This window comes from Coffea arabica, chromosome 7e (assembly GCF_036785885.1).
Source record: "Coffea arabica cultivar ET-39 chromosome 7e, Coffea Arabica ET-39 HiFi, whole genome shotgun sequence".
Classification (NCBI taxonomy): domain Eukaryota; kingdom Viridiplantae; phylum Streptophyta; class Magnoliopsida; order Gentianales; family Rubiaceae; genus Coffea; species Coffea arabica.
Window position 1 is genome coordinate 2,257,252 of NC_092323.1, and position 20,274 is coordinate 2,277,525.

Sequence of the window (20,274 nt, forward strand, 5' to 3'; positions counted from 1 at the left end):
AGCTATGATTGTATGCATTTAAATGATAAATCGAGTATAAATTAGCTAAGCATTTGTTGATTTCCTACCATCAAAATTACTTACAACCAAGAAAGGGTAAGAGCATGAATTTCACATTTTGGATGTTATATGTAGAGTATTATCCTCAATTTCTCATGCACAAATGGAAATGACGCTAGGGTTGAAGAATTTTTTTTTTTTTTAGGGAGACTCTAAGTCCTAGATTGAAAGTTTACAAGAGCATGGAAAATAAAAAGAAATTTTGAGTTATAATAAAAAGAGAGGAGAAAAAAATGTGAGTATGTTTTGGAGTTTTAAGATAGAAATGGAATGATTTAGGACATGATTTTTATTAAAATTTGCTTGACAAGTTTATTTTGGAAAAAAAAAAAGTTGGTGTTTCAAAAGTTCCAATACTTTTACTTTGCACTTTCTCTCCATATGGAGAGAAGTTTATCAATTGACCACTTCAATTCTCTTAAAATCTTTCCTTTTCTTTCCTTAATAGACTCCTAACTTCTCTTTTTCCCCCTCTCTCAAACTTTCAAACTAAGGGTCTATTTGATAATATAAAAAAGTGTTGAATCTGAATTTTTTCAGACATTCAGATGTTTTGAGTGTTTGATAAATGAAAATCTATTTGCTGAACTTGTTAAGCAGTGCTGAACCTGTGTATTTTTTTCAGCGCAAGAATCCTAACTGAATGCTTAATTCTGATAAGAATCAATAGAATTACTTCAACTACCTTATCTTATCTACCAAATTTATCCTTGTTTGTTAATTATGTTCAAAATTCTTATCTAATTAAACAACTTAAGATTCTCTATCTAATGATTTTTAGTTTCTTTTTTTTCCCTTTTTAATGACTTTTACATCTTCTCCATACTTCTCATATAATATATTTCATCTTTTATATTAAGTTGATTTAAAATAAATATTGTCATTTTCATACCTTACAATTTTAAACTAATTAAATCATAAATTCTATTTCTTTTTTGAATGAAAGGATATAAGGGCAAAATTGTCAAATTAAACTTATTAAACATTCAGCTATAAATATTTATCAAACAGTATAAATAGGTTTAGCATTAAAATTCAGACATTCATATATTTTTTCAGTGCTTAAAATTCAGCAAATTAATTATTTCAGTATTCAAATTTCAGAATTAAGACTTCAGAATTCAGAATTCAGAATTATTTCAGTATTTCAGTTTTATCAAACGAAACCTAAGCCGTAAGCATTGCCACTTTGTCAAACTCAAACCAATTTTCATTGAATCAAAATCAATTCAAGTTTGAGCCGTTTGGATTTGTTACACATAAATTTCACATTTTACACCAATTGAGCCAACAAGACTAAGCGAGTTTGAAAGTTATTGGTTGGTAAATCGAGAAGTGTTTTTTTCTTTTCGTCTTTGTCTTAATCAATTTGAATCAATCCAACACTAGTCATCACCTCGGATTATTATGACACTACCATAGATCCCGACTTAACATCAACACAACAAGTATCTAGTAATTTGGTTTGTCTTTCAATACTAATGACCTCTTTCACGGTTCAAGGCAGTCGCTGGGGATTCCACACGCGACCGCGCGCACACAAAAGTGCCAAACCGTTTGTGCCTTGAGAGAACAAACAACCGCTCGGCATTCTACCTGCTAGAGAAGGCGACTGTCCCTTGGGGGAACATTGGAACGAGAAGGGGACCTTCGTGATCCTCCTCTTCCTGAGCACTTTTCTGAAGCAAATCCTGATGTGCAGCGGTTGCCCGAAATAGTGGTTAGAGAGGGTGCCCTTCCCCGAACGCACGGCCACCCTTGAAAGCCATCATGCACGTGTCGTTTCTTGCGCGGCGGTGACGAAAGTATACAACTTTACCAGGCGCTCTTTCGGTATTTCATCATACTGAGACTTCCCTCTAGAAGAGTGGAGGCTAGAGAGTGGTCAGAATGATTACTTCGCCACATGATACAAGTTATTCCTCCTCCGCCACCAAAATAATATGTAAGCTACAATAACCAACTCTTTTGGCGGAGTTGGCCACCACCTTTAGTGCGGGGATGGAAGGCATGCAAGGATCCCATCAAAAAGTTGTCACTTAATGTGGTTTTACTTAAGATATATATGGGCGTTGTGCATCCGTACGATTCGATGGTGATTTAATTCCCATCGATTCCCTTTGTCCTTATAATATATATTGGCTTTTATCGTATTTATTTTATCCATGGATTATAGTTATAGAAAAAGTCATAAAGAAAAACAAAATGAATGAAGTCAAATTTGCCATAATTTTTTTTATTGATTCAATAAAAAGTTGTGTATTGAGTCTGGTAATATTAATGATAAATAAAAATATTTCATGCCTCATTTCAGAGGGAAACTCAAAGTGGCTCTATTTCATTATATTCCATCCATACCCCAATTCCTTAATGCACGTATTTAATTTATTCGGAGCTATTAGAGCAGGATCCACTATGCTCCCATTTTTAATAAGATTCCGGCCAGAAGCATATTGTTATATCGGAAGTTACTCCACTTATTGCTTGACGTAAAACAAATAGTGAATTTGTTTCTGTCTTTTGTTGAATCTTTTTAACGGCTCGATAGATAATTCGATGCAAGGCGAACAACCTTACCAGGCCCCACCCATGAGTAAATATTTCATAGTAGCCTCATTAGACCGTACATCTTTCTTAGTATATCCAGATAATAGGTAGGAGCATAAACTGAAACCTAGTATAGGTTAGAGTAGGTGTAAATGTAGATGATGACAAGTGACAAAATAATAATGTAAGCTACAATAACTCAGGAGTTATCCAACCACAACCTCAGGAGTTCTGAGGCAGAAGCTGATAACAGGTGTTATTCGTTCCCATAGATCACAACCATCAACAGCTGATAGCACGAAGGTTTCAAACACAGAGTGATGGAAGGCCAAAGGTTATGGTCATTGGTAGGTAGGAAAACCATGCATCCCGTGGTCGGATAAAGCTCAATTATGCCACTCAATTTAGTTATGTCGTCAGAACATTTGACATCCTCCAAAAAGTTGGTTGAATTTCTTGGGTCAGGAGTTCATGCATTATGTACCCAATGGTAGACCTTTGCATATCAGAAGAAGACATGATCATAAAAAGGTTAGCAGAACAGGGCTCTAAATGATTTTAGATGAACGGTAATCTAACGAAGATTGCAGAAATTTTCAGTCGGCAAGCAGCCATCTCACAAGAAACAGATGTAGGAGTTATTTAGAATTCAATTCAATCAAAGTCGAGAAGAGACAGGCATAACGTTCATCTACCTCCTATCATAATGCTAAAACTCGAGAGTCCGAATAGACATCTTGAGTTATTTGGCCAAATCAGCTTCTCCTCTTCGTAAGCAACCCATCAAACTCGTAAACATCTTGATTGAAGCATAATGTCAGAAAACACAAGTTGCAGCTTTGTACTTAAATCATAGTAGTAAAAAATATCTACAGGAACTTTTCATATCAGATCACAGCTCCCAAACATATCACAATGATACACATATGATTGGATATTTAAGAGTACACAAATGAAACCAAATTCAAAAATATCTAAACCGACATCTGCAAAATGAAGCCCTTTCAAAGTCATCATTCTAAAAACTAATAATCAAAAGTCCAAATCTGCCAAGTAAAATGCCTCCACATAACAGTGCAGACATAAACCTCAAATGTACTTTGTCCAACCAGTTCCATATATACAGTCTTTCCATCTAAAGCAGAATGAGGACAATTTATGGATCCACGGTGGTTTCCTTTACCACAGAACCTGACCAACAAAAAATTTTCAAGTACAAGAAGGGAAGCATTTAAAGAAATATGCAAACCTTCTTCACATTAGACCTCATGACTCAAAATACACCTGCTTGGTCAGCACACCAGTCAGAAAATCAAAGGAGACAGTCGCTCAAATAACAAGCTCCAATCTCTAGCCAGATGGTGTGTGGGAAGGTAACCTACGCGGCACGAGGACTGGCTCATTACTTGCAGCTTTCATTGCAGCAATCTCCTCTAAACGTTTCCATGTTGCTTCTCGTTTCATCTTAACCTCTTTATCTTGTGCTTCATCTTCTTGAAACTTGAGCAAACATTCTTCAAAAAGCTCAGGGTCGGTGTCCGAGAAAATTTTACGAACATTGACGGTCAAGCTCTGCACTGCCTGATTCCAGTGGCTTCTTGCATTTTTTTCCAGGGCAGGAAAAATAATTGGCAAAATGACTTTACGATTCTGTTTGATTAGGTTCTCTATGTGATCATTGTTCCACAGAAACAAAGCCCTCTCAGCCACCTGTTGATGCAAGAGTCCAATAATGTTATATTTGAGAGAGAGTAAGTAACTTGCACGCTTAAGTTCACAAGGCAAGCTGGCTCCATAAACCAATATTTTCTTGTATCAGTTTTAGAAATCATCACAACAAATTGGTAAATCCCAGACGTGTAAAATTTGTGGCAAGCAAGATACTATAAGCTATCTGAGTTTGACTTCTAAAGAAAAACATTTGCTGAAGGAAAGAAATTGGAGTCCTGAAACCTCCCTCCCAAGTCCAACCCAGCAGCCCACCACTAGATGGAAAGGGTGGGAATACAAGAATGAAGCTGCTGAAATTTGGAAGGATGGAGTTCCACAAACTCCATTTAGACATCCTCTTAAAGTGGAGAGAAAGGGATTAATCACTAAAATCAATCAAAACAGCAGGCATGTTATTCAGTGCCTCTGAGGAATTCAACTTGTCATCAGGTAAAATAATTTTACCTTCTTGGAAGTGAACATACGGGTATTGGGAGTATGGGCAAGATGAAGCACGCTTTCTGTCAAGTGATATTAGATACCAACCTCGTAAGAGACACAAAACTACTTTACTTATTCTATCATGCCAATAAAAGTCTTTCTAAGAGTTGAAATTTATGACAATGATGCATGGGATAAAAACTTTAAACTCCCACCATACTCAATGATCATCTACCAAGTTGAAATATACTTGTGATCATGCACTTCCCGGCAGAAGATGTCAACAGAGGCTTAGATGTCCATACAACCTTACTGAGTATAAAAGAAATAAATCATGTCACTCTGACACTTTGGGCCTTCAATTACTGCAAAAGTTCATAAAAGAAAGAAGGCCAACATGCAGAAACGTTTGAAAACAATTCACAGGCTACAGCGCATGCTGAAACAGATATGCAGCGAAGGTTATCTGGGCTCGTGGTAATAAATCCGTATGCATTCATTGCTAATCCATGGGCAAGAACAATGCAGCTAACCAACTCAATAATTGCTGTTGAACTATCGATCTAACAGATATGGCAGGATTTAGTAACACGGGGATTATATTATTGGCGATGGAATTGATTTACTCAGACGGTCCTAGCAGACTAACGTGGTTGACCAGAAATGAAGAATCCCCAAAGTTCATCAATTATTTGTATCTAAGGAGCACCTGATATACACAGGGGAAGGATACCAGAAATGTCAAACTTGAAATGTAAAGTGAAAGTAGCAGGCGTATCATTTAAGGCAGTTACCAGAAACAACATCACTGCAGTTTTACTTGGTACTATCACTGAAGCATAACAAACCATGGCTGATATTCAACAGGACGTACTTACTTCTGCTGGCTAGGATGATTGAAGGAAAATCATTTTTCTAAACTCAAATTTTTACATTAAATTATTTCAAATTGTTCAAGCCCCAAGTTTTAAAGTTAAAGAGTTGTCAAGCTGATGAGATCAGTTGCCCTTGTTCAAGTGTAATTCACGCCAACCCATTGTTTGCTGTCATAAAGATTCTTATGTACTTTAGAGCTGCAAATTCAGTAGACAGTTTATTCCTCCACTAAGATGTTGCAACAGTCTTGAAGCAGATGCTTTTATCCTTCTTGGATATCATTGACGTTATGCTTAACATGGCAGAATAAATGGTAAAAGCATCAACCTACACTTACAGTGCGCTACAAGTAGTGGAAAATGCCACATCAGGAGATAAAAAATGCTAATGTCTCTCTTGATATAACCACTACTCGTTTATGTCCACACACTCTAGATAAAAATTTGGCTCTCCAATCATATAACGAGCAGGAGATAGCTAAATCAATTTTAATCATGCCAAAAAGAAGGACAACAGCTCAACTTCACAACAAAAATTGCATTTCCCAACTTGGTTTAAAGGTGGTTTTGGACAACTAGGCTGAGGAAAAAGGTTGACAATGGCCCAAGGAAAGCTACCAACCTGAAAATGTGAACTGCTCAGGCAACGACCAATCTGGCGGAACAATGGAACCATGCAGCGCTGGAATTCTGGAGGTTGAGTTGCTTCCAGTACCTCTTCCAGTTCCCCCAGGAACATAACCTCTTTTGAACTGTTTGTGATTGGCCAATATTTCAATAAACCCCTTATTACAGTATCAGCAAGCTTGCAGTCCTTTTCCACGAACTGAGTGATGCAATAAGAAAGTTGCTGGTGGTACATGGGTATACACTTTGGTTTGTGAAGTGGAATAAGCGCACGCACAAGGAAGAGTTTGTGCTCTTCTTTCAGTGGCAAAGCAAAACCATTGATTATGCTACCCAAAATTTCCAGAAGCTCAGCAATGCCATTATGCTTCTCAGTTTCAAAAATAAAACGGTAGAATATATTGTTGATTGCTTTTCTGATAAAAGGGCGGTGCACCATAAATTTACCATATATGCGGTGCAGGACAGTCTTCAAATACTCCCTTTCTCTAGGATCTTCTGAATCAAAGAGGTCTAACAACCGCAGAACAAAAGAGTGATCAATATACCTCTTAGCTAATTTTGCATCTGTCTCTGGCGAGGCAACAAACCTAAGAAGGAACTCGTACACAACTTGCAAATGGGGCCATGCAGCATCCATAAGAGGTTCTTCCTCATCCACATCAAAGGCTTCTAAGACTTTGTTCTCCCGAGGCTGAGAACTGAGTGTTCTGAACAAATTTGTGGATACCATCTTTATGATTTCTTGCATGACAGTTTCAGTAAACTTTCCATTTGCAGAACTGACATAGTCTACAAGCTCCACTAATGTCTGTCTCTTAATATCTTTTTCTTTCAAATTTTTTGTTGGATCAGTAAAGTCAAACACAACCGAACACAAATTCAGCTTTTTGATGAACAAATTCTGCTTCTCAGAATTTGGGACATCTCGAAAGCTAGGCAAGGCCTCATAAGGAGAAACTGCTAGATTACCATTCACCTTCATGTTTAAAGCTTGGGGAAGCTTATTCCCATGATTTAATCCTGGATTAGAAGCAACTGCAAGAGATGTGGCGTTTGAATTCCCTGACCGAGAATTGGAGAGGTCATTGCTCCTCGAACTAGTTGAAGCATTGGAAGAGAAAGTAGGTGGTCCTCCATCACGACCCTCAGCCGACTTAGATGGCTTCCGTGGCAACCTATTGAGTATCTGTTTGATCATCACTTAAGGTACGACCGACAACTCAATGGCCCTTGTCAAGCAAACTACTTTCAGACCACAAGGCTCAACATAAAGCTAAAATAAATGCAAAAATCGGATCTTCAAAAGAACTAAAGCAACTAGCAGAGGCCTATAAGAACTCCATCCCTATTTTTAAGTTACTCATTCTCATGACCACAAAATCACCATCACGTGTGCACCATTTAATGTAAAGGTGTCGCAGCCTTGGAGTATCTAGTCTCTTCCATTCTGCGGCAATATGTGATTCAAAAAGAAAAATGAAAATCTAATTCAATTGACAGGAAATCACAAAATAGCAAAGCTGTATGAAGCAGATTTCCCAACATTTTAGCATACAATTACATAAAATAGCAGCTTTTCCCCACCATTCGTGCTCATTTAGCATAAAGATGGAGCCATTTGTTTACAAAAGCACCCAATAGACATAAAACCCAAAAAAGCCGGACGTATAAAACAAATTAAACTTTTCAAACTATCAAAAAATTCCTAAAACTTAAAAAAAAAAAATATCATAATGGAGTCGCAAAATTTGACATATTTGACGTTTATTCACCTGGGATATCCTCAATCTCCAGTCTGAAAAAGAACCAGAGCTAGTCGGCTAGATCAAGGGACATCAAGATCTGGGCATGATCTACAAAACCCAGATAGCATTCTTCATCAAGATCACCTAAAAGAAGCATCAAAACAGTACACCCGAAAATTAAAAGGTAAAAACGCCAAAAGGGCCATTTAAAAAACACCAAAAATACAAAGGAAATGTTTCAAAAACTTAAATACAGAGGCGGGGGGGAGGAGACTGGGAAACATAAAGGCTATGACTAATTTGATGCTTACATGAAGTCTATTAGCTGGATTGATGATTAATAAGATAAAGCAACAAAAGATTTCAACTGCAGAAAGATAATTAGAGTCTTCGTAAGTTGGGTCAGTGATCGAAATCCGTAAAAAGACCAACTCGAGGGAGAATGGGGGAAATGGGAAAAAAAAAAAAGAAAGAGAAAAGAGAAAGGAGAAAAGAAGGGAAAAGGGAAGATGGGGGTTAGAATAGAGGAAAGGAAAGCAATCTCTGGGTGGATGTAGTTTTTGACGATGTACTTTCTTTCTCTCTTCTCAAACGCTCCTACTATTCCTTGGTTTGTTACGTACCTTCTTTCTTATTATTGTGTGATTTCCTCTTTCATTTTCTTTCCACTAACTTTACTTTCCTTTTTGGCTTCTTCTTTTTCTTTTGCTTAAACCAAATAGAAAAAAAAAAAAAATTTTGCCCTGAAAAATTCAACCTCAGAGGCTGAAACTGGAAAATGCCACGACCATCATACGATGTAGCGAGTGTACGTACTCCCCCTTTTATTCTCACTTCCGGATATCTGCAATTGATTGGACCCGATTTGCCCTTTACAATCGACAGAGCTGTTGTATTTCCCATCCACGTCACTTGTTGGCGTACCGTTGATGGCAGATGGGTGAAATTGGAATTTCAATTTTCTGCAATGAGGCAGAGAAACCCCACGCTTTTCTCTCGACGCGCGGCGCTGAGCAAAGTGGAATAGCACTATACAACTCTTTTTACCAGTTGAATTTGAGAAAAAAAAAATTAATAATAATAATATGTGCGAGCAATCATTCTTGCTTATTTCTACTCCGTGTATCTTAGGAGACTAGTAGAAAGGTATGCCCATTATCGAACTCTGATATTTATCACCTCACCCTTTACGCTATATAAAATTTAAGTTTTTATAAATAAAATAGAATAGAATAATTCTTTTTTAAGTGTTTTTTGTAAAATTGAAGAATACCTTTTCGTTTTTTTTTTGGTTCCTTTATTCGGTCGTTGAAATTCAATCTACCAATGACCGGAGGCTTCCTTTGTAGTTAGTGAAATCTTGATTACTTGTTAATTAAGAATGTATTAGGTAAGAGCCTTCATATCCAAGTTGAGAGTAAACCTTCTTCCACAAGAAGTTGATAGAAAATGACCGGAGGCTTGAGTGAAATCAGAGTCATTTTCTTTCTTTCTTTCTTTTTAACAATACCAGTGAGGCAGTCAATTTGATGAGCAGAAAAGTCCCGTTCTTCCTCCTGGTCCTGGCTTTGCGATTTAGTAATTCTTCAATGCACTACTATATATTTCTTGACATTAGGATTTGGATGACCGACCAAGATAAAAGTTATTACCTTGTGGGAGTGCTAATTATCGAGTGGCATCCAGTCATTCTATTCTATTAGTCATTTCCATTACTAATCTGCTCTATTAGTCCACATTCCCATACTTTATGCTCTGACTGAGTTTATACTTTCGGCCTAAACCAATGTGGAAGACGTACTTGTGTTTCCCCAAGGCCCAAGCAACAAGAGGAACTACTACTTCTGCTATGATGCGGAAGTAGAAACTTTTCGAGTCATAGCAATGAATTTTCTGGACGAAGAGGAGGGGTGGTGGTGGCACGTCAAACATTTTGCCTTACGGGGGCAACATGGGGATTGCTTGGTTTCTTCTGGTTTCATTTCTCAACCTACAGCGCAAACAAAGGATTTCACCGAGTGCGATTGAATCACGAAAGCAATGCCGCTGGGTGAAGGTGGCTCAAATCGAAAGTGCATGTCAACTTCGAAAACTTTCTTGCAGAAAATACAAAGAGCGGCCGGAGAGAATTTTAGGTTATAACCCAGTGAGTCCATCTAGTTCATTGATCGCTTCATAAGCTCCATAAAACAACATGAGCCGAGCACAAGGTCACAGGAAACCACCAAGAAAAATAAATAAAAAGGTTCAACTTTTTGGCATTTAATCAAGATTTACAAGTAAAAGTGCATTTCCTTGCCCCATTGCTTGGTCAACGTATTAATGTCCAGATTTTTCAGAACCACTAGTGGACGAAGACAACCCTGGCTACAGCTCCTATATTATGTGTAATTCTTGACAACATACATCTCGCAAACCAACTCTTCTCTTCCCATCAATTTAATGTCAAACTCGCTATTTCCAGATAAACAGATGCAAAACTAGAGGCAAACCCCAAAAAAGTCTACAATTGTAATGTAAAAACAGCAAAATACAGGACAACATATGCCCTGACTACCATTTTACACAACTTCTTCATGTGAAAAGGGGAAAAGAAAAAGAAAAGAAAAAAAAGGCACCAAATCACCAATCGACTTCCTTGATTTGCATCTTATCTAGGAAAAGTATGCAGAGGACTGCTAAAGTGCATCTAATCAACATGTCATAGTTTAGTAGTACATTTTAGCCTTCGGTTATTAGTCTACAGAAGGCACTCGCTTCGGTTGTAAAACTTGGAACACAAACGTTCCTGTAGCATTATGTAATTGCTGATTTTTCAAACTAGCTGCAAACGAAACAAACTTTTACCACTCGATGCGTTAATTCGGCATTTATGTACCTGTCCACCAGCGACAGATCACAAGTAACGTAGCTTCAACACCCAACTTCCCAGTGTCAGTACACCTGCTAGACAACCAAATAACTGAGAGTTTTACCCGCTTCAAGCAACATATGCCGGGCGGTGAATTCTGCAAAGATCACGGTAATCGGATTCTAAAGTCATCTTAGCCCTGGAGGAACATGTTGGTGCTACCCTTGCCATATTTTGAACTCTAAGCCCATGCATCTTTGAAGCCAACCATGTGATGCAGATCTTCAAGCCCCCTCCTCTCCCACATCAAGACACCATAAGATGACAAATAGAAGGGAGCAATGAAAGCAGCATAAAATTATACAAGCACCAGGTCAAATACAAATTCGTTAGGACATGATTTTTTAATCAAGAAACAGAAAGGACAAAAAGGTGAAAGATGGAGAACTCCTGGATGCACATCAGCAAGGTATAAAACTCGGAGTTCTTTTTTAATTGCCAGACCCAATTTCAATGTTCCATCAAGGCAGCTTCAGTCTCTGACAAAGGAGCTGCAAAGAAAAGCTAATCATGTAAATGCACTACCTGGTAAATATATGCGTCATTCAAAGGCTAAACAATATGACGATCTCTAAAAGTCATAAAAAACAGCCACCATGAGAAAGTTACATCTCAGATCAAGAGTATGCTACCATAGAGCTATTAAACCAGCATAAAATTTTAATCGATATAAGAAGTTCATGTCACTTCTAACTCCATCCCTATTGCAATAACTAAGGACAGATTTACTTGCTTCTTAACTTTACATGAAAATGCAACGCTGGATCTTTGGCAGATCCTAGATAACATTCTTGCCCAGTCCAATTCACACAACAAAGCCATTTGATTTTACTGTTGTGCGTTCTTCAAATCTCTCAAGAGTTTTTCTTTTCCTACATTTTAGTCTGTGTCTGCTATTAAAGCAGATATTCACCGCGAGAATAATGAAGGGTAAAGTAATAATTCAAATATGCACTGGTAACTAGAGGGTCACTTCTTTCACTGTTAGCCCACTTATTGTCTCACAAAGTCTTCCATGCAAGGTTTGAACTAGTTCGCATCACATTTAAAGAGCATATAAAACCCCATGCAAAGTTTGAAGGACTTCTCTCAACTTAGGAGACAACAGGCGCAACAGCAACAAACTCCGTAAACGCTAATCCAGTCCAGTTGCACTCCATAATACTTTACATAGACTACTGCTCAATGCACACCCAATGTGTGTGCAATCAAAAAATACATAATATTTATGGTCATATTTTAAATAAAATTTTTATTATTGAAGAAGGGATAATTATGTTGAAAACATATACTTAAATAGTTAAATGTAAAAATAGTCATGGGTAGTTATAGATGGTTAAAGTAATAGTAGTTTCTATAAGGATAAAAAAAGAAGTTCATAAAGTGAAGATAAATGTTAACCCCAAACCCTTTCCTCAAGCTTTATATGTAGTATAGATAATAATTAACAGTATACATTCTACAAAGTGCTTGGTATGCTCTTGAGCTACAAGACTTTCTGGTGCTCATAGTTCTCCACAAGAAAAAGACTTGCAGTGCGCTTATATAACTGAAGAAAACCTACATTTAACACTAAATTGGTTGCAACAAAACATGGTCCAAGCATCGATATATTAAATAAAATGCAAAATTTTCACATCCCTGTTACTCCAAACTTTTAGAAGTGCACTTAAATTTTAAAAAAAAAAAATTATATGGGAACTAATGAACATACCAAGTAGATCTTCATAGGAATCTGCCAACAGTGATGTGTCCATCAGCAAAGGAGGTGAGAAAACTTGATCTTGAACTTCCTCGATGTCATAAAATGATCTGTGTGCATCAGACACCGAAGAATTTGATCCAGCAGCTGAAAGAAATCCGTTTACACCTTCATAATCATCAAGTGATTCCACATCGTTCAATATATCTGGTCCTTCAAACTTGTTTCTGATATTACCGTCTAAAACACGTGTTTCAAGCAATGAAGAGTCTGCTTGAGGTGTGAACTCACGTTTAGTTCTCATGGAATTTGCCTTTTTCGCTTGGCCTAGGCGTGAAAACCCAACCCCAGAAAGTGGTACAAAGTAGTGCTCTGAGCTATCATCAGAGTGACTGTCCTGGGATGATTCAAAGTTGTAGTTTTGTGATGCAAGAGCAGCTTCTCTAACAGATCTCTTTAGATTTTGAACAAAAAAGTTGTCATTGTCTGCGCAGAGATGGAAAAAACCAGAGCAGAATCAGCTAAAAGAAAGCCTTCCAAATACGCCAAAAATCATTTGAGGCAAAGCAGGAAAATAGCAGACCTTGAGATGCGCTATCTGTATGATTGGTATTCAGTGGCTGGTCTACAGACCTTTTCTGTGGCATATCATGTGTTTGGTTGGCCTGAGCTTGCATCTGTCGCTTTTGCATGTTCCCGCCTTTCCCAGCAGAATTAGGTGTCAAACTAAATAAAGGTGGGAGTTTAAGAGTAGGGGGGCTAGCTGATACTTTTTCGAGCTGAATGGTTGACAATCTGGACGTCATCTCAGCAACCTCATCAGCGCTATTTTCCTAGATATTTCTCGGCCACTTAGTTTTTCTGAGAGCAATTCCAGAACTCAAAACAACGAATAAGACATCAACGTCAAATGCACCGTAGAAAGATTACCAATGTCCTTCCACTGCTCTGGGCTTGGATAGGCGAGTTTGATCTACCATGATGTTTCGCCATGGGAAGTAGACTGGATGACAAGCTGTTTACTTCCTCTGTAAGTTCTGATACTGAATTCTGTATAGCTGGAGTAACTTCCTTAAGTTGATTGATGAGCACCTAGACATTTTTTAGTTGAAAATGGGGGAAAAAACAACACTTGCGTTACAAATTTGAATACTTAAAAAGCAAACAAGACCATCTACAACTAAAAATCTGGTATGCACAGATGGGAGACATTCCTAAACTGACCAACTTTATGAATGAAAGGAGAGTTCCTAGGAAGCATAACAAGCCTCTTCTTGTGAAACAACATTTTCTAAGCCTGATATTAAACAGACAAAAAAGAAGAAGAAGAGACAACATGTAATGGAGAAGTAACCTGGATGCTAGCTAAATGCTGGCGGTGTTCTGCAAGTGTTGCAGCCAAGGATTCAGCATGACCACCGGTGCCATCCTGTCCACTGCTCAGAAGCTCTGGGCCATCTCCATCATTGGCTTTTGCCTGCACTAGAATACGTGTGTGAGAAAATATGGCTGCTTCACAACACTGTAACATGAAAAAATTTAATTAATGGTACTAAACTAATTGCAATAAGAATGAAACAAGAAAAAGTTTTAACATTTTTCATGTAGCTATAGCTTAAATGAGGCTTTGCTTGAATGCAGAGTACATGACAAATGGAAAAAGGACGAGAATAAGCAACTCAAAATGTGTAACATTACATGTCAACTTATTCTATTGGATAAAATTTTTCTACGAAGATACAAATCAAACACAAAAATGTACGAAGCAATCTGGAGTTCATGCAAAAAATTAAACGACAACACATGAATTCTATATTTATTCGAGAACTTTTCCAACTTAAAGAATAAAAGATTTATGGACTGCCCAAATCAGAAAAATCCTTTGCTCGACTTCTTTTTCTTTTTTAGCCACTAATTTTGGAGCATTGACTTTTCTGGCACCAATGAGCAATACTTCACAGTATCTCCTTTGACAAGCGCTTACATATATCCAACAAGATATACAAATTGCATGCTAAACATGGGGTAAAAAGTAGAATACCAGCTCAAACAACAAAGATACACATGTCTGTCTACAACAACCAAGGTAGGTTCACAAGCATGCAACGACCATTCACAATATGAACAGACATACCAACTGCAGTGATTGTTTATGGATACGCTGTAAGGCATGTGTCCATCGCCTCAACACTTCTGCTATATCAACAGTGGGTTGGCCTCTTGTACTTCTCTCCTCTGCTCGAGAAGATTTTTCTTCATTTCCTTGCATATGAGAAGAATCTAATCCATTTATATGCGTTTCTCTATTTACATCTGGTTGTGATGCTTCTTCACTTTGTTCTTTTTCAGAAGCTGCAACTAAAGAACTCTGATCCATGGCAGCAAGCAAAGATGAACCAGAGATGCGATACCTGTAAAGGAATGTCAACACTTAACAAGAAATTCCTCAGTTTGGTAAGGAAACATGATTGCAGAGAGGATATTACCTATGCTCACGATGAGCTATAAGATCCTCAATAGGGCCTGAAGCAAGAACCTCATGTTGACCTACAAAAGGGCAGTGCATCAAGAACAGTAAGCATAGCAACATGCATAAGCAAGCAAAATCCTGTATTGCCATTTAAATATCTCAAATTGTTACATTAAGTAGATGAAATCAATTTGGTTTGTTAATCCTCTTGAACAGCAAGAAAGCTGAACTTGACGGTAAAAAACAGGCCAGTATATCATGTTCAGGAAAAACTATACAGAAAATTTCGTACAGGCTAAATTACAAAAATGTTTCAACTCACTCTTGCGAGATAGCAGAGAGTCCCACAAGCGAGTTGCCCTTTGCACCATATGAGAATTTTGACTTGAGCTAGATACAAGTTCATCCCAAAGTTCACCTTCCAACTTCACCTTATTTCTCAAGTCATGAAGTTTTTCCAGCTCTTGCTGCAGATAAGCCTGAAACGCCCGAGTTTTAAACAAAAGAAGAGAAGATTATCCATATGAAATACAATACTCAAAACAAGAGGAAACTGTCCTGATGAACAACAATACCTCTTCAGCACAAAGACCACGAAACTCTGCTGTCATTTCATGAGCCAAATTAGACCAAATTGCCTGTCTGCGCACCGCTGTCTCAGCATTTTTCAGAAATCTTCTCCTCTCAAGAGCTATTCTAGCCTGTCCAAAGAAAAATAATAAATTAGACTCTCACGAGTGTTTCTTGAACACTGAAATGATTGTTACAAGCATACTACAGAAACTTCAATAAGAAGAGGCAACATATGGGTATTTAATCATGATATGTAGGTTGAGGACAATCTGTGTTAATGTTAAAATCAAGGTCATCCTTAGAGCACAAGGGTGCAAGAAGAATATTTAGTAGTCTAAAGTATCATCAATCCAATTGGAAAGAAGTTAGGCTAAAGTTTAGATACTTCAGGTAAATCATCCCACCCAATTCACCAAAACCGTAGTAACAATGGACTTGCAGATAATTGTTTCCTGGCAAGAAAGTGGTTGTCAATAGATTTTCAAATATTTTGGGGAAAAAGAAGACGATAGTTCTTCGTCTGACAAGTTAATAGTTTCTTTTAGATTGATGCTGTCTTCTAAACAATCAACAGAAACTAATGATAACAATGATTGTTACCCCCAAAAAAAAAAAACACCTTGGTTACAGGTAGTAGAGTAGCCGCATGTGAAAAGGCTACGTCTGTCAATGAAGCAGGCAGTGGGTTAGATGCTACATCAGCTGCAAATGTTCGCCTATGAACCTCTCTCAAAGCATGCAAAGAAAGTTGCCATAGAAGTTCAACAAATCTGCAAATACCATATGAAAGATATCATGGACTCAAGTATGCAAGAAATGATAAGAAAATCATGATGTAAGATTTAAAAAGAAAAAAGAAAATACAACAGCCAAGAAGTAAAACACTTATAGAGAACTGTACAGCAGAAATGACATGTTTGAGTTTGTACAGATTTACATATGAAATTTGGAGATCTTTTTCCTGAATTCATTAGCAATAATTATGACATGATGATTCTATTTCTAATTAATTCATCTGTTATTGAACTATTGAGAGCATGGCATCTCTCCCAGATAATAGAGATTAGGTGGCAGAAAAACGTGATTAAGTTACATCCACCGCATTTAAAGATGTTATCAATTTTTCATGAGTTGCTCAGATTTTTTCGATTCAAATTTGTTAAACACAACTCTTATCGGCATTGCAGGACATATTTAACATTGCAACAAATATGAAGTCAATAGACACTGCTGACTTCCAGAATTTCCTATTTGTATGACAATATCAAGCATTTTTCCATCTAGAACAAGTCAATCTCTTTCAAGTATCACTAATCAATAGTATCCAGTCAGTAACAAAACTGTTGAAATGGCAATCCCTACAAACAAAACCAAGAAAAGACTAGTATTGAAGACAGCGGGATGCACAGAAACTGCACTTAACTACAGAAACCAATAGAGAAATCCATATGAATTAGCTTGCAGCACAATAATGAGATTTCAGATACATATTGGGGATGAAATCGCACATAGGTAAAAATCAAGCAGGTCTAATCAAAGCTCAAATACAAATTCACTTTTCTAATTTCCTAAAAGATATAATGATAGCCATCTCGGTAAAGAAGCATTCATATCAAAGTTTGAGTATAACATTCTCTCAGCTATTTTGCTAGACACTAGAAACGTTAATTTCTGGGAGTAAAAAGAGAGGCACATCAAACTGACATAATTAGCTGAATTTCTTCATTTCCAGAACTAACAATGGGGATCATGAAGTCTAGACGTTTGCACAACTAACTGAAACAAAACAAATATCTTTCTTAATTGCTTTCATTTACCGAACGACTGATAATAATGAAAAACGAAGTTAGACAACCCAACCCCCCCACCCCTCTCTCTCTCTAGGTAACTAACCTTGGTCCGCAACAAGTAGCCAGAGATGAAACCCTGGAATTACTCCTCGGAAGCGCCCCTTGAGATTCCAGCTCACTTATAATTCCTTGTACAACCTAAAATTAAAATTGGAAATGTTCATAACCATAAACCTGAAAAGTGCATTTCCAACTTAAGATCACTGAAATTGGCCAAAATTCAACTCCAGTCACCTTCCGGAAATCGCGAGACTGCGCCGAATCAAAAATTGGCCAAACTTTATCAAAGTCCTGAAAGATCCTCCGCAGCCAGACAGGGGAAAGAAATGAAAAATTAGGAAGCAAAATTAAATCTTTAGAAAAGAAAGGGAAAAAAAAAAGAAATAAGAGGGAAAGTGGTTAGGAAAAGAGTTACTTTAGCGGATTGAATTGGACCTCTGAGAGAGGATAAGATGAAGTGGAGCAGCTGTTCCCCTAATTTAGGATTGGAGTGACGGAATAGGCCGATCCGAGGAGTGCCGTTGTTGGCTCCGATACCGATGATCGCCGGATCCAACCCTAACAACAAACAGTTAGTGTACATTGCACTCTCCAGTTCAATTTCCCTCTCCTTCTCCCGGTCCATCGTCATCACACACGCACACAACGCCCCCTTTCTCTCCGATTTGCTCCTCTCCGAGCATAGCAGTGGAAAACTAGTCTATCTGCGTCTTGGTTGGGTTACTGGTTTTTTCTTTCCCAATTAAGCTTTTGTGTTTTAAGCTATATTATGTGAAAATTTGAAAAAAGGAAGTCCTCGTCAATAATTAATTAAAATTGCTGCTGGGTTTTTGAAATCGGATTTTTAAATCTGAGGGCCAGTCCTTTTGATTTTTTTTTTTTCATTTTGCGGTGGGGCCTGGGAGGGATAAAGGAGTCGCGTTCTTGGCGATGAAGGTTGGGTTTTCGTTGGGAGGAACAATTTGAAATGTGTTGGGAGGGCCCAACTTGAAGTTGAATGAATCTCTCCATTGACGTCAGCTAACGTGCCGTTCAGCTTTGGTGTTTAGCCGGCCAGCTTTGGTGGAACTTCGCTGTCAAACTGTGCCAAATTTCTGTTTGTTTTGTTATTTAGTTCGTTTACTTTGGTTCCTTCATTGAATTAATCATCATTAGAAGTTAAATCATCAAAGCTGTTTAGTCTCAACTCTCAAAAACAATAATTGTCACTATTATGGATCTTCTTCTTTGTATGATGTGATATCTAAACACAAGATGATCAGTAGATTCAGTTTTATTTTTCCCCTCAAAGTGTAAGGTTGTGTTTGGATTGCATTTTTCTAGATTTTTTGTAGAAAAATTACTGTAGCGATTTGATATAGGTGATAAGGAAATGTGTTTCACGAAAAACGTAACAATTTTTCTTTGAAAAACTGCTGTCCAAATTTTATCAAAAAAGTTGATATCATTCATGTGAAGTAGATAATATATAATTTTGAAGAACATCCTCTCCAATTTCAAGCAATCGAGCTCCTTTCCTCCTCCCCGCTTATTTAAGTCTCACCCCTCTTCTATTGGAAAAAAAAGGTTTTTAAAAAATTTTATTTTATGCTAATTATTGTATCATTTTTTTACTTATACCTTGTTTAATAATCTAATTTATTATTTAAATTTAATAAATTCATATCATAGGATGTTCAAATGCGTTTAATAACAAAAAATAGAACATCTAAATTAATTAAGTAGCACTAAAATTTATCGGTAAAACTTACTCAAAAAAATCAGGAATAAGTTATTTCATTATTATTTAATATGATATACACTCGAATGTATCGAATTTAGTAATTTAATACATTTAGATTTCAAATTTTAGATTTCAGTTTTGTCAAACACAACCATACTGAAAAATTTAAAAAAAAAGGATAAAGAATAACAATTTACCTCAACTATGCAATAAGTATTATAGCACATCATAAATACCCTTTGAAAAATTACAAAATGATGACAAATTGTTTCCATTTTCTAAATATTATCATAAAAAGGGGAAAACTAATATTGACAAAATACAAGTTTGAATTTGGCATCACTAGCAAGATGTGACCTGTATTGCAGTATTGAGATTGAAGAAAAGTTTATTTTGAAAGAATTTGGGCCTGTTTGGAACCTGAGTTTTTTAGGAGTTTGTCTAAAACTTTACTGTAGTGCACTGTAGAAGTTTTTGTAAGGTGAAAAATTTTGTAAAAGTTTTTGTAAGGTGAAAACTTTTTTTTTTTCCTCTTTCCCTTTCTTTTTCTTTCTTTCCTTTTTCTTTTCTTTCCTCTCTTTTTCTTCTTCTTCTTCTTCCCCGTTACATCCGCCACCCCTAGCAGCAACTCCACCTCCCGCCACCCCTCTCCTCCCTTTCCCCTTCTCCTCCCCTCCCGCCGCCGCCCCCCTTTTGCCCTGCCTTCCCCCTCCCCCTGCAGCCTCCCTTTGCCCCGCCACCCCCGCCTCCCCTGTTCCCCTTCCCGCTTCCCGCTTCTCCCCTCTCCCCCCGCTGCCCCTCCTTTCCCCTTCCCCCGCAACCCTCCTCTACCCCGCCATCCCTGTTCCCCTTCCCGCTTCTCCCCTCTCCCCCCGCCACCCCCTCTGCCCTATTTTTCTTTCTTTTTTTTTGTCCACAGAGAGGTGGGGGAGGAATGGCGCCGGACGTAGAGAGAAAAAAAAAAGACAAGAGAGGATGATGGCAGGGAGGAAGAGGGGGAGAGGGAAAAAAGGGGGAAAAAAAAAAAGAAGACCGGC

The 20,274-nt window shown here is 37.6% G+C and overlaps 2 protein-coding genes across 3 annotated transcripts; both read right to left on the minus strand.

The window, feature by feature from the left end:
* Positions 1 to 3,515: 3,515 nt before the first annotated feature.
* On the minus strand, positions 3,516 to 8,786 carry LOC113722938 (serine/threonine protein phosphatase 2A 59 kDa regulatory subunit B' eta isoform-like). 2 transcript variants are annotated; one of them, XM_072059942.1, is made up of 4 exons: positions 8,320 to 8,786; positions 8,036 to 8,116; positions 6,256 to 7,710; positions 3,516 to 4,317 (listed from the first exon to the last, which is right to left on the minus strand). In XM_072059942.1, the coding sequence occupies exons 3-4, from the start codon at positions 7,459 to 7,461 to the stop codon at positions 3,958 to 3,960; spliced, it is 1,566 nt and encodes a 521-aa protein (XP_071916043.1). In that variant the 5' UTR covers positions 7,462 to 7,710; positions 8,036 to 8,116; positions 8,320 to 8,786; the 3' UTR covers positions 3,516 to 3,957. The 2 variants fall into 2 exon arrangements, with proteins under 2 accessions (XP_071916043.1, XP_027101975.2); XM_027246174.2 differs by having other exon boundaries at positions 8,036 to 8,152.
* Positions 8,787 to 10,630: 1,844 nt separating this feature from the next.
* On the minus strand, positions 10,631 to 18,415 carry LOC113722936 (AUGMIN subunit 6). Its single transcript, XM_072058686.1, has 13 exons — positions 17,930 to 18,415; positions 17,749 to 17,805; positions 17,558 to 17,652; positions 16,284 to 16,434; positions 15,667 to 15,792; positions 15,414 to 15,570; positions 15,108 to 15,168; positions 14,756 to 15,032; positions 13,976 to 14,098; positions 13,552 to 13,713; positions 13,205 to 13,454; positions 12,634 to 13,107; positions 10,631 to 11,410 (listed from the first exon to the last, which is right to left on the minus strand). Exons 1-13 carry the CDS (start codon positions 18,143 to 18,145, stop codon positions 11,370 to 11,372), a joined length of 2,190 nt encoding a protein of 729 aa, XP_071914787.1. The 5' UTR covers positions 18,146 to 18,415; the 3' UTR covers positions 10,631 to 11,369.
* Positions 18,416 to 20,274: the final 1,859 nt, after the last annotated feature.

What these genes read in the sequence shown, in the direction of transcription:
- LOC113722938 (XM_072059942.1), bottom strand. Translation starts at nt 7,461, where the DNA reads ATGATCAAACAGATACTCAATAGGTTGCCACGGAAGCCATCTAAGTCG. An exon ending in TGAGCAGTTCACATTTTCAG is followed by an intron (nt 4,318 to 6,255) that starts GTTGGTAGCTTT and finishes TTGCATCAACAG; the next exon opens with GTGGCTGAGAGGGCTTTGTT.
- LOC113722936 (XM_072058686.1), bottom strand. Translation starts at nt 18,145, where the DNA reads ATGACGATGGACCGGGAGAAGGAGAGGGAAATTGAACTGGAGAGTGCA. An exon ending in AGTCTCGCGATTTCCGGAAG is followed by an intron (nt 17,653 to 17,748) that starts GTGACTGGAGTT and finishes TTTTAATTTTAG; the next exon opens with GTTGTACAAGGAATTATAAG. An exon ending in GCTACTTGTTGCGGACCAAG is followed by an intron (nt 16,435 to 17,557) that starts GTTAGTTACCTA and finishes TGGTATTTGCAG; the next exon opens with ATTTGTTGAACTTCTATGGC.